General features: G+C 54.2%; 1 protein-coding gene across 1 annotated transcript in view; it reads right to left on the reverse strand.

Annotated features, from left to right (window-relative positions):
• Positions 1 to 11,895, reverse strand: part of ZNF423 (zinc finger protein 423) — a 319,304-nt gene extending 307,409 nt beyond the window's left edge. Inside the window, exon 1 of the mRNA XM_070611823.1 lies at positions 11,523 to 11,895. Within this exon, the coding sequence (XP_070467924.1) occupies positions 11,523 to 11,562 (40 nt within the window). The 5' untranslated portion in view covers positions 11,563 to 11,895. The remainder of the gene's footprint in view (positions 1 to 11,522) is intronic.
• Positions 11,896 to 13,517: the final 1,622 nt, after the last annotated feature.

The raw sequence follows: 13,517 nt of genomic DNA on the forward strand, positions 1-13,517 counted from the left end.
TGGTACATCCGTTCTGTAGTATGGTGGCTGTGGAAATGGAACAGGTCTGTAACACTAGCATGATGGTATGTCTCACACTAATGGTTCTTAACCCTGGCTGCACACTCCAAGGACTCTGGAAGCTTTAAAAAAAAACCTGACCTGGGGCCTCATCCTCAAAGATTGGATTACCTGATCCGTGGTGGGGCCCAGGTAATGTTATTGCTTTAAGTGCCTAAGATGATACTAACGCACAACCAAGATTGGAAACGCACTGCTACATGAAAAGAACAAATGACAGACAGTGTGGTCAAGCGGTACATGAGACCATCCAGGTTTAAAATGAGGTACGCATAGGTGTATGTACATATGTTTTTGTGTCAGTGCACCACAGAAAAGGTCTGGAAGGAAAGATACCTGTGGAAAACAGTGCTTATCTCTAGGAAAGGAGCGGATTCTATTACTTTTTTAAGATGTGCATGTGGACAGGCCAGAAGGCAGCATTACAAGAGTGGGGAGCAGGACAGACCCCTGTGCCTTCCCTCATGGCCCTCTCTCCTAGCCCAGAGCCCGGGGACTTCTCCAGCCCCCAGAGAAAGCATGAGTGTCTCTGCTGTCTTCCTGGCCCCTCAGGTCATTATAAATACAGGTAACAGTTACTGGCAGGCTCTGGAGCTAATCCCAGTTCCGCTACCTCCTCCATGTGACTTTGGGGTGAGGTTTGTACATTTGTGAAACTGAGATGAATCAGAGAGCTGTTGTGAGAACTCGGGGTGAGTGGGGGGACACATGGGAAGGGCTGAAGGCAGGGCCTGGCACAAGGAAGTACTTGGTCATGACTGTCCCTCCAGCATCCTCTCCAGGGATCAGGGCTGGCCTTGCTGGTGGCTCTGGATGGGCATACGTGGGACTCGGTCATTCTCCACCCATGTGGTCTCTGGCTTAGAGAAGCACCAGAGAGAAGCTGCTCCAGCAATGCTTGGCAAAGCCGCTGGAGCCCAGAGAGCCGGGGACACCACAGGCTGAACTGTCAGACACCTGAAAAGACACCGATGTCACCATCAAACCCTGACATTTCTTCTCTTGTCTCATGTTCCCCTCAACCTTCCAAAGGGCCAGGGGAGCAGGGGAGGACCCAGTGCCCTGCCGTAGGGTTCCCCAGGGCCACCTCTTGAGACTTCTCGCTCTGTGGACTGGTCACTTTAAAAGGTAATTTGAAAAGACTTAACAATATCTTTCTAGCCTGTATTATTTTAACACCAAAGCTTCTCGGGTTTTCTCCTTCTTTTGTTCCAGGAAGTAAAATCCTAAAAGATCTAACACAGGCAGCTACTCCAACCAAGTGCCTCCCATCTCAAAGACAAGGAAACTGAGGCCCACAGAGGGAGCTGTCGTGCCCAGATCACAGAGCACGTCTCCTTCAACCCACAACCCTCCCCAACGAGAGAAAGAAATCAATCTTGGCTCGGACCTTCAGGGAGAAGAGGGTCTCTCTCTTTCATTCTGAGTTTTGTTTTCCTGGCAAGTTCCCCTGCAAACACATCTCACTCTCTCCTTCCTGCACAAACCCCGGCCCTTCCCCTCAACCCCACCCCTGACTCCGAGGGCTGTTCAGGGGCAAAGCGTCCGTGAAAGATAAAGCAAGTCTTAAAGGGTGCTTAATGGAGGCTGGGCCGCGAGCCCCAGCCAGCACCGAGCTGGGTCAAATCTGTCTGGTCTGAAGCCCCCTCAGCAACGTGGCCGGATGGTCGGAGGCAGGATGAGGAGTTTCTTCAATTAAAAGTTCTGTTTTATTTAAAGTTAGTATGAAAATCTCATATTGCTTTCATTATTTAAAAATGTTTTACAATCTAGCACAATGCTTGGCACAAAGCCTTCAGTAAACAGTAGCTACAATCACGGCAGAGAGCACGGCCACCCCCAGTACGGGCTGACGGCAAAGGCGGGGAATGGGCACGAGCCATCCCCAACCCCAAGGGGCATGAGGACGCCCAGTTCTCCAGGGTGGAGCATCTCGCACCTCCTGAACATGAATAGGGGCCGGGGGGAGCTGGAGGGGGCAGGAGAGACCATCAGAATCACCCTCAAGGACAGCTGTTCCCTCAGTTCACTCTCTCAGTCGTTCACTTAGGAACTCGTGTATTCATTCATCCGTCATCTATTTACTACACACTCATTCACTTGTCCACCCATTCATTTATTCCCTTAACAGTTTACATATTTACTCAGTCATGTAAGAAATCCTTTTTAGACACAAGGACCCAGAAGCCTAGGTCAAGGCCATCTATGAATGAGTGTGGGGTCCTGGAAGCCCATGAGGCTGACCGCACCCCATACATAGAGATCCTGCCACTGAGCGAGTAGAGCAAGGCAAGCTTTGTCAACTCTCAACAGGGCTGTTCGGAGACTGGGAACTTGAGTTACTCCCTAAGGCCCCAGGAGACAGAACCAGGACCAATGCATTGAAATTACGGGAGGCAGAATGCAGCTTCATGGGAAGAAGAACAGGTTAAATTCAAGCCAAAAATGCAAAGATGTGCACGAGGTAGTGAGCTCCCTGCGAGTGAAAGTGTGCAAGTTCAGGCTGGATGAAACCAAGGATGCCACAGACACACCCAAAGAAGTCTGCATGAAGCTTTTAACCTGAGGTTTTCAGGATCCTGAGAAGTTCAAAGGCAAAAACAGCAAGGGTCTGAATCTTCCCAGTACATGTGCCAGGCCCCTGGCTGGCCACTCTCTCCCTGAGGGGCGTACGGCACCCACAGAGCTGTCCCGGGCACTGACACTGCTCGCTGCTCCCTAGAGAACCCAGCACTCTCTGCAGCCTCCACCCTAGGTGACAGGAGTCTGCCCCTCTTTCCATTCCGCCCCTTTGGGAGCCTGCTCTCCTCCCTCACCCTCTCCCTGGGGACCCTCTGGAGCTAGTGATTGTCTCTCCTCTCCCCAAGTTCAAACCTGCAGCCCCAGGGGGCTAGGGACAAAGTCATAACTCAGTTCAGGAACCAGAAATGTGCTCTATGCTGCTGGTGGCTACAAGGGCCTGCAGTCCCAGGCCAAGGGAGTACACACAGCCCGGATGCGGCAGGCGCTACCACCCCAGCGCCCTTACCCAGCCATGCCCTGCTCCCTGCCCAAGCCCAGATGGCCATCACTCTGCCCTCAGGCAGGTAAAATTCAGTGCAACAGGAGTTAGGTGAACAGTATGTTTTATTTAATTAGGATCAACAGAAGAGATAAACCTCACAGCAGGATAGGGAATGACAACGCTGCAAAAAATAATTCATGCCCAGGTAATGAAAGGGCAGATTTCAATTACAGAGAAAACCAGGGAGAAAAAGGCGCTGGCACCTCCGAGGTGGAGAACAGTGTAAGGGTCTGCAGTGCCCACCCCGGGCCAGAGGTGGCCGGCCCTCCAGGACTGAAGTCAAGGCACCTAAGTGGCCATTCCTGAACAGCCGTCCCTCCCCTTTCCTCGTCACAGACAAACCAGCCTGAAGTGTGCAGGGCTGGGTGAGGCCGGGGGGCTGTCTGGGTCCTGACAGGCAGGTATGGAGGCCGCTGGGATCTGCCCTGCCAGGGCCACTGGGCAAGCTCACACTCAGCCAGTCTTAGTCTCCAGAGGAATGGTGTCCCCAAGGAAAGAGATTCCTTCTGACCCTGAGAATGGTCACCAGCTCACTCAACAGCTCCTAAGCACCCCTCCTGCCCTGCGCCCACTGGGGTCCTGATGGCGAGCCCTGCCCCAGCTTCTGGCACACGCGACCCACCTCGCACATCAGAGCGAGGAAGAGCACTACCAGCTCTTCAGAGTCACTTCATCTTCTGAGCCCCTGTTTCCATTTCTCCCTGGAAAATGGAGACCCCGAACAGGACGGCCTCCTCGGAGGGTGGCGGGCTGAGCTCCCCACCGCACCAACCCCAGGCTGCTGATGAGAAATGAAAGTTCACGGTGGTGATGACTATACAACGACGCGAATGGACTTAATGCCATGGAACCGGACACTCACAAATGGTTACAATGACAAATTTTATGCTAGGTATGTCCTACCTCAATTTTTAAAAAGGGAAAAAAAATGAAGAGTTCTGAACCCCTCCCCAGACCAGGTGGGTGAGCATCTCTAGGATCCCGGCCCGGAATCTGAAATTTTAACCAGCTTTACTCTAGGGGAAAGCGACGAACTGAGGATCCACTAATATGGATGAATCCACTCTCTCCCCAAACCAAGGGCTCCCCTCACCTCTTCCAGGCTAATGCCTTGAATTAGCTCAATAAATACTTCTCATGCAAATGAGTACTCAAGACAATGATTTCTCCAAGTTTCTTAGTCCCAGGAAGCATTTTCCCTCCAAATGCACACTCCTGCCACGCCCTCATGCCCAGGGCTCGGCAGCATCCACCACAGACAGCACACCTGTGCAGCTCACGCTCGGCTCTCTCTCGCCTCCTCATCCCTGGTCCTTGGGTACCGCCAGCCCCAACACCCCCATTAGCTACGAGAGGGAAATTGCTGCTAAATTAGTGAGCCCATCTACAGAGCCCCATTTTATATCCCAATTCAGAAGATGACATGAACATCTGCTTTCACTTCAAGACATTAATTTTCAATTATTGGAGAAAAACAAAATTAGTCCTGACAAATTGCTGGCGAACACACGCTCTTGTCTGGTGGTTCATAATAACAACTCGGGGGCCCACAATTCGTGTCCTCGGACAGAGTTTCCTGACAGCCCGGTCCTCCCGAGTCAGGGGCCGCAGTCTCCTGGCCCCGAGTTCTGTCTGCTGTCAGGGAACGGCCTCTCTGGCCGCTGGGTTCCAAGAACTAAGGAATTTAGGTTTTTCTCTCTCTGGAGAAGGCAGGGATGGGGAGAGGGGGGAGGATAAATAAAAACATTTTCAGCTGACCATTTTCAGCTTCAAACATTTCAAGCTTTGCGTCTCTTCCAGTTTCAGGATTCCACACATTTAGACAGGAATACAGACCAGTCCTGAGGCCAAGGGCACCTAGCAAAGGCACACGTGCACCACCTTATAATGCACGTTTGCCATCTGTGATGGGAGAAGGATGGGTGACGCGATTCTCTTACGAGATCCCTTCCACCCTGGCCGTGATGTCACGCAGGATTCCAAGTCCAAAACTCAACAGCCCTGGGCTCTGAGATGGGAATGCTTATAAATCTTCCATAACCAAACACTGTTTGCTGGGGTCCCATTAACCCAGGAACCTGGTTCATCCAGGGTCAGAATCTACAGGAAAAAGAAGAAAGAAAACCCCGAATTTGTCAACCTCAAGGACCCCAAATCCAGAGAACAACCCACTTGATAAGAGATTATCAACACCGTAATCTCATTTGATGGATTTTTTATGTATCTCGGTTGCTGTAGTCACTGTATCAATAAGAAGCCCCTGAAATGTGAAGGAGCAGAAGAATTGAGAGATAATGATGTAGCAATCTTTGAATTTAACTTGTCATAACTGAAACCAGAGTGTGTTTACCTGGGTAACACATTCAGACTGGGAGGGGCGAGGGCAGGGGGCAGTAACCAGAGGGAGGCAGGTTTGAAAAAAAAGAAAACAAAACAAAACAACAAAGGAAAATTATATCTTTAAGAAGAGAATGACAGACGTTGCTACTCCCAAAGTCAACCCGGTAACTGAGCTCCAACATTGTGTAATTGACTTTGCAAGTAGACAACAGCAACGCAACAAAGAAAATGTCAGTGTTTTCACAGCACTAATCTATAACGCTGGGAGGCCCTCCTGCTGTCAGCCAGGGCTGACAATACAATAGCTTTCAAAGGGATATTACCATCATGCTTTTTATTCCTGACATCAATCAAGACAAAGAAAATCCTTTTCACAAGACATTAAAAATCAAACCTTTGTACAAGAAGATAGGTAAAACAGTATTCTCCTTTAAGACAGTCACACTGAGCAATCAGCTAATTGGCACTCCTTGAAAAAAGGTAAAGTATTTTTATTTACTGAGTATACAACCCCAATCGTTGGCTGCCACCGATCCTGGCAGGTAAGCTATGAATCAAAAGTTTCCAATGGCATCTCCCCACTGCACTCAACCCTACCTCTCCCACAGTAGGCCAAGGGAGCTAACAGCCAGAGTCAGAAACTTCAAGCGGGATATCACCAATCCAGGCTTAATTAGTCCATTTTGGGTGCAAAACTATACTAATTACCAACTAACATGTTTATGCACAAAATGCCCTTAGAAGCTGACAAGAATTTGCAGAAATTGCCAAATTCACCAACCAAGGTGTATCACGGTTTTCCCCAGCTACCCGCAGTAATGGGGAGCCCACTAACAGTTTTCAAGGCAGTCTCCTGTTGTAATTACCCTAGACCTGCAGATAAGAAAGGAGCCCTGAAACCTACTGCAAACGTTTTCGAGACACGAAGATCATATTCTTTGCAAACAGCAGTGTACCACAGACAAGGTCCGGGAAAAGTAAATCCACCTTAACCTCAACCAAGCAAAGAGTTAACTAAACCCACCCACCCACCTTGGTAAAAAGGATGGGGCCATCAGTAAAGCTAGCCATCCTCTGCTTGTTTACCATCAAGACAGTTGTAGATGCCTGCATGTCAGAGGCTGGTGACACAGAAACCTGAGGGTCCAGGAGCAGGGAGTTAAGAGGTGCTAATGTTTGTGAAAGCTCATTATCTATACACTCTCCAAGCCACTGGAGCGACAAGAGTCCACCAGCCTGCCCAGGGGTCCAAGATGGCATGTCCCCACACCTCCTCAGGGCTGACAGAACCGCTGGTCTAGGTAGCCCCAAGCTCCAGACTATTGCCGAGGAAGAGAGGGGGAGAGAACTCATTCAGTTTCCAGCAGGGGGGTCCCACTGGAACTCAGAGTCAAGGTGTTTTGTGACTTTTCCCTCTGGTACCTAACAGACCATCTGCCAAAAACATGCAAGTGAGTCCAGTCAAAGACAGAGATGTTACTCTGTCAGCATCTGCAGCAGAAAAGGCTGTGTGTGCTTTTCAGACATAACTGGACATCGCTGTTTATTTTTAAACAGTATCTGAATGACAGGTGCTGTTCATTTCACTGCAAAATGGGCAAAGATTTTAAAAGAAGAGGGAACTGGCCCCAACACTGCCTTGAAGAATCACATTCTCCCACCACCATCTAAATGAGCCTTTTTCCAAGAGCCAGGCAGCACGTCGGCAGCATCAGCCTCAGTGGCAGATTCCTTTCATTTACACATCCAAATGAACAGTTAAGAGAAATCAATGCATCTAATTGCCAGACTATTAAATCCTACATCAGGGGAAGAATTCCACAGCCACCAGCTTAAGAGTTGGCTACCGATATAGCAATTATTGCAACTTTCTATTCGATTGAACCAGATGCCCAGCCTTTGGTCCCCCATCTAGGAATGCCGGACTCAAAGATGCTGCACTCCAGTTTCCTCCTCTCTTGGTTCCCCCGACTCCTCCTCTGTCAACATGCTGTAGCAAACCACCACAGTGCCAGGACTGGCTGCTTCTACCGAATTACTTTATGACTGCAAAGTCACCGGCACTTTGCACCTTTCCTTATTAATTTAGGAATTTAGGACGTTTAGCAGCGTCCTTCTGCCAGAGGCACATAGTTATCTTCTCGTATCACTTATTAAGTTTTTGCGAGGAAACAGGTGTAAGAATCTAAACAGCAGTCATTACACATAAAGACTGTTTTCTAGAGAGAGACAGGCCCTTCCAAAGCTGGGACTGGGTTACTTAATTGAGGAGGAGGAGATTAAATATTAGGATTAAATATCAGCTGCCCCAATCCACAGAGAAAGCTAAAGACTCTATAACGGATTTGTTTTGCCCTTCCTACAAGATCATGTACACTTAGCCAAACAAATCTCGACAATTTACACTTGTATGTGGTCTCAGTTGAATCAAGAAACCTGTAACCTCAGAACGCCTCTATTTATTACATCTCAATTATTTCCATGGAAACACGAGCAGTGGCAAACTACACTGTTCCCAAGTCCCCAGACCACCAAATTTATACGATGGACTTTTGAGGAGCTACAGGCTGGGAGGAGAAGGAGACAGAGAAGCAAGGGGAGTGCAGAGAAGTCACCGGGGGTAGTTTTGGATGTTGGGGTTGGAGGGGCTGTGTGGGTGCAGCCTGAGTGTTAATTAATACTAAGAATTGTAATTAACAGGCACTTGCTAGATGGAGAAAACTGACCATATTACAAATTATTCAAAAGTTTTCATCTGAGGCTAGGAAAAGGATGTGTTTACTTCCCTTGTAAATGCATAGGCTGTTTCGTGGATCTGAGTCGACAGCGTGGGTGAGGGAGGCAGGTCACCAAACCACCCAGCATCATCAGCCAAAATAACATCAGTGAGATGTGATGAGAGCAGTCGCAGAGAACGAGGCCAAAATTATCAAAGGGAACAAATCACCTCGCAACTGCCACACCACACCACCAGGAAACAAAAGGGGGCAGAACGGCGTAGGGAGGGAAAATCGGTCAGAAATCTGACTTTTGTAATATTCGTGGGTTTGGGGGTTTTTTTTTTTTTAAATCACAAGGCTTTTGAAAACCAATGAGGCTATTCTCTCCCCTGCTCCAGCCCCCTACCCAATTTGCTGGGTGTCCTGCCTGGGAGCTAGCTTTTCCAAAGAAGGACAAACATCCTGTGGGACCAGTGACCCCACTCCAGAAGGGAGGTTGCGTCTCCGAGTGGGAACTGAGACCCCTCCACCCCACCCTCAGGCCTGTTTGATTTTCAAAGCAGCAGTGCCAGTGCTTTCAAATCACACTTTCTGAGCATCCATTAGAAATTGTTATATTTCTGTCTTTCCTTCCTGCTATGGGCTTTCACATTTCCGAGATCAATTACGAATTACAGTCAAGCAACTTCCACAGCAGAACGTGCGGGCTGGACAAGTCCACAATGCCTCTACGTTAGCCCTGACACACAGCAGTGCAGGCGACAGAAAATGAAATAAAATTTAAAAGGCACCACTGTTCCTTAAGAAGCACCTTCAAACATCTTTAAAGGTGAAGACCTTGTCGCTTTAAACACTTGGTTGGAGCTGTCCACACTCAAGCACACACTTTTGAATATTGCTTGAGAAAGGGGGAGGCACTTCTTGAAAAGCAGTGAGCCCATCACCTGCTGTAGCTCTTATCTACCCAAATTATCTTCTCTCTCAATTCCTCCCTTGACAAGTGGCCACATCTCCACCCTATTCACGCCAGTAAACTGAATAAAAGGCAAATGGTGAGAGACAAAGGTTGTAGCTGCTTTTGGAAAATGCAGAGAACCACAGGAAGAAACAGAGGATGTCAGACTCCAAGGGCAGAAAGGCGCCCTGTGGTTGATAGTTACAACACTTCTCAAATGCCTGCACTGGCCTGTTCCCAGTTTGCTGTCGTCCCCCATCAATTAGCTTGAACTGTTGCTATAGGTCCACATACAGTACATTTAGAGAGAGACACTCAGTGAAAATCACGTCAAGCCTCATCTCATGAAAGGCTGAAGACCAATTCTTGAGTCTTTCTCAGAGGCACACAGTGGTTTCTGAACCAGGTTGGAGCAACTCAGACACCCACCCATCTGTTCAGCGAGAATCGCTTTCTGTGTATCGTCTTCTAAAACAAGGGTGTTGGGGGGCACTGATTGAGGTCAGAGGTAGGTAAGCTTTAAATCTTCCTTTATGAAAAATCCGCTCCTACACATAGATTTTAACCCAAAATCAACTGCCCGGGTTAGATAAAACTGGTTTCCAACCAGAGCCTCCCATTCTACATCTTATTCTGACCACCTTAAGTGGCTAATGAAGGAGTGAGCAGTGAGCCAGGGAGAGAGAAAAGAAATCAAATATTATGTCAAGCCACAAAGCCCTACATTCAGCAAAAGGACAAACATCTGCGTTTGCCTGTCCCCTTCTTGGGGTCTCTCTTCTGGTTTCCTGGTCCCTCAATGAGAACACCCTCTGGACCCCCAGTCCTGAGGAACAGGTCAGGCTATCCCAGATTGGGATGCCTGCCAGGGCGAGGGGAACAAGACCCACTTCCCTCAAGGAAAAAGAGGAAAAGGAGCGGCCGGGTTGCTAAGTTGAGACTGAGTTGGTCTGCTTCTAAGATGACAGGAGAGGCTCTGCTAAGCCAGTGCCCCCGCACCTCCTGGGACTTCAAAAGGAGAGAAATGGCGGGCGTCTCACGACCCTGCTTGCCAGACTCCGTCCTGGCCATTCCAGCCAGAAGCAAGGCTGGCAGGAAGGGAGCGGGGCCCCAGCGCCTTTCCCGCGCAGGCCTCCAGGAAATGAACCTTTCAAAGCAGAATTGGGCTCGGGCCAGAGGTCATCAGGGGAGCTGGGAGAAGACAAGGGCCTCGGGACTTTTGGATCCAGAGCCGGGACTTCTGGATCCAGAGCCGTAGCCGCTCTCGTCCTGTCCCTCCTTTACCATCTCCCTGCGCAGCCAGGCACCCACCCGAGGGGCTGGAAATCGGGACAAAGCAGCAGGCGAGGCCTGGGGAGACCAGCGGGTGGGGAAAGGGCAGGGGAGGGGCTCAGCCGTCTGCGCGCGGCCTCTCCCAGGCGCCTCTACTCTCCAGGGGCCCACTCGAGCCGGGGGCCCTCGATAGAAATAGAAAGCAAAGCAAGGAGACGATAGGAGTGGGTGGGTGGGTGTGTGTGTGTGTGTGTGTGTGTCCTCACAAACGTGTGCACTCCGGGGACCCGATACAGGAAGCTGGCCTGGTGTCAAGGATGCGGTACCCCGGGTCGGGTCCCGGGCGCCCTCGGCGGAAGGGCTCGCACCGCGGCCGCTGCGCTCCCCTGGGGACCCGCGCCCCGCCGGCGCTGCGCAGACAATGAACTCCTGGCGGAGGCTCCCGGCCGGGTTGGCCTCGGTGGAGGAGGCAGGAAGTGCGGGGGCCCGGACCGGGAGCTCGGCCTGGGCAGGGGGCGGGGAGGGGCGCGCGGCGGCCGGGGTGGGGGCGCGCGCAAGCAACGCCCGCCGCCCTCGGCGTCCCGGGCCGACAAGGCGGGGGCCGAGGAAAGGCGACAAGGCCCGGGGCCCAGCGAGAGCGGCCTCCGAGCTGCTGGCCTCCCGGGCGCCCGTCCTCACCGCCTCTTCCTTCCTCCCGCCGCCGCCGCCGCCGAGATTCGCAATCCCCGCCAAGTCGGGCCCGCACCCCTTGATTGGCCACGCGGGCCCGGGGCCCGCACGGAGGGAGCAGCGAGGGCCCCTCGGCGGCGCCCCCAGGCCCAGGTGCCCCGCGGGCGGCGGCGCCCGGCCCGGAGACGGTCCGGGCGGGTAGGGTGTCCGCGGCGCACCCCTCCACCGCCTCCGCCTCCCGCTCCCGGCCTCCTCCTCCCCCTCCTCTTCCTCCTCCTCCGCCTCCGCCTCCTCCGCCGCCGCCGCCTCCTCCTCCTCTCGGCTCGCTCGCGCGGGTCCCCGGCCGCCCGCCCGCTCGCCGGTCCCTCCTCCCTCGCTCGCTCCCTCCCTCCTCGCTCGCTCGCTCGCTCTCTCGCGCCTCCGCCGGGCCTCGCTCGCTCACCTTTCACCGAGCGCGGCTTCGCCTGCTTCCGCCTGGACATGTCCGGGGCTCCCGGCGCTCCGTCGCCCTCCGCGGCCGGCTCCCCCCGCCGCCCCCCGCCGCTCCGGGCTGCCCTTCTCCCCCTTCTCCTCCGCCTGCCTCTCGGAAACTTTTTTTTTTGCAGCCGGGTCGGCGGCTGCGGGGAGCGGTTCGCAGGTCCGGGGCGGCCTCCCTGGGGGGGGCGGCCCGGGCCGGCCGAGGCCGCTCGGGGGCGGAGGGAGGCCCGGGGGGCGCGCCGGGGCCCTGCCTGTTGCAATGCGGCAGCCGGGGGCTCTCGGTCCCAGCGGCGGTCCCAGCGGCGCGGGGAGTCCGGAGGCCACTCGGCTGAGCCGAGTTATGCAAAAAAAAAAAAAAAAAAAAAGCCGCCCCCCTCCTCCTCCCCACCCCCCGCCGGCCCCCGGCCCCTGCGGCCCCCTCCCTCCCTCCCCCACCCCACCGCCACCCTCACCCTCCTCCTCCTTCTCCTCCTCCGCCCCTTGCCGGATTTTTGTGCAAAGTTTGCAGGCGTCCGGCCACGCAGCCCGGTGCGGAGCTCACAATGAACCCATCTGAGGAGGGGGAACAGGGCTGGAGTCGAAGGGGTCTCCGGGGGGTAGGAGACCGGGAGGCAGTCGAGAGCGCCGAAGCTCAGTACCCCCCGAAAAAAAAAAAAAGCCTTCAAATTATCTCCTGCCGCACAAAAATAATAATAATAATAAATATTAATGGCTAAAAAATGCCCAAACGCCTGGTTTGGAGATTATGATGGATGGGGAGGGGAGTCCCTCAACTCAGCCTACTTGGGGGGCTCGAAACGGCTGCAGTGGCTCGGAAGCCGCAGCTCGGGGCCCCTGGCTCACGCCCCCTTCTCTGGCTCTCGGCTCGGTCCGGCGCCTGCCCCCCGGAGGAGGAAGGGGCGCGCGGGGGCGGTCAGGCGGCCGCGGACAGGCGCGCCCGTGCCCCGGGCATCGCTCAACCCGTGCGCCGGGCCGCCGCTGCCTGCCCTCGGGCTGCGGTGCTCAGCGCGCGGCACGCAGCCGATCCCCAGGCCGGTGCCAAGTCGCCGGCCCCGCTAGCTGCCTCCATGGGCCAGGGGCTCGGAGAGGGGGGAGGCGGCGGCGGCGGAGGAGGAGGAGGACGAGCAGGCGGCGGCCGGGCTCCCGTCCTCCCGGGCAGCGGCGGCGGCGGCTGCGCCCCGGCTCCTCCGCGCTCCAGCCGGCGCCGGCCCGCCCGCCAGCCTCCCTTGCGCTCCTGTCTTCTTTGTGGTCGCTGGCTCTCCTCCTCCCGATCCGGCTGCTGGGGCTGCACTGCAGAGACACATAATAAAGCCAGGCTTGGCTGGAAATGTAGCCGGGTCCCAGCAGGAGGATGTGAGGAGCGGAGTCCCGGCGGGGGAGCGCTCTGATCCCGTGGGGCGCCCCGCACTGCTCCGGCTCGGATCAGACGGAGAGAGGGCCAACAGCACCGAGCGATGGACAGCGCTGGAAATACAGCTCCGGCCGCCCGCAAAACCCGGACCGCGGCGGCGGCGGCGGCGGCAGGCACGGCGCGGGCGCGGGCACCGCACCGGCACGCGGGGCCCCGACTCGGGCGCTGGCGGCGCCGGGGGCGGGAGGAGGGAACAGACACAGGGCCCACGCGGGCTGTCAAGCTCGAAAGACGCATTAGCATCACAAACTGCAAAAAGTGAGGGAAGGGGTGGGGGGCAAACGGGTGGATTGCCCTAGCGTTGTCACCTCGCAGATTATGCCCCACGCACGTGGATTATCCCTGGACCTGGCTTTTCCCTCTCGGATTTGCCCACCGTTGAAGACCATCAGCCCACATCCACACACTCTTCCACCAGTGAGCTAACTCTGGTCGCCCCACACACCCACATCTGTAGGGTTCCGGCGTCTGGTTGCGCGCTTTTTAGTTAAGACTATGAAAGGAACATCTTAGCCCCAAAACATTGCAGTAGCACCGCCTCCCCTTGAG

The sequence above is a fragment of the Equus przewalskii genome, chromosome 3 (assembly GCF_037783145.1).
Source record: "Equus przewalskii isolate Varuska chromosome 3, EquPr2, whole genome shotgun sequence".
In the NCBI taxonomy this organism is placed as follows: Eukaryota; Metazoa; Chordata; class Mammalia; order Perissodactyla; family Equidae; genus Equus; species Equus przewalskii.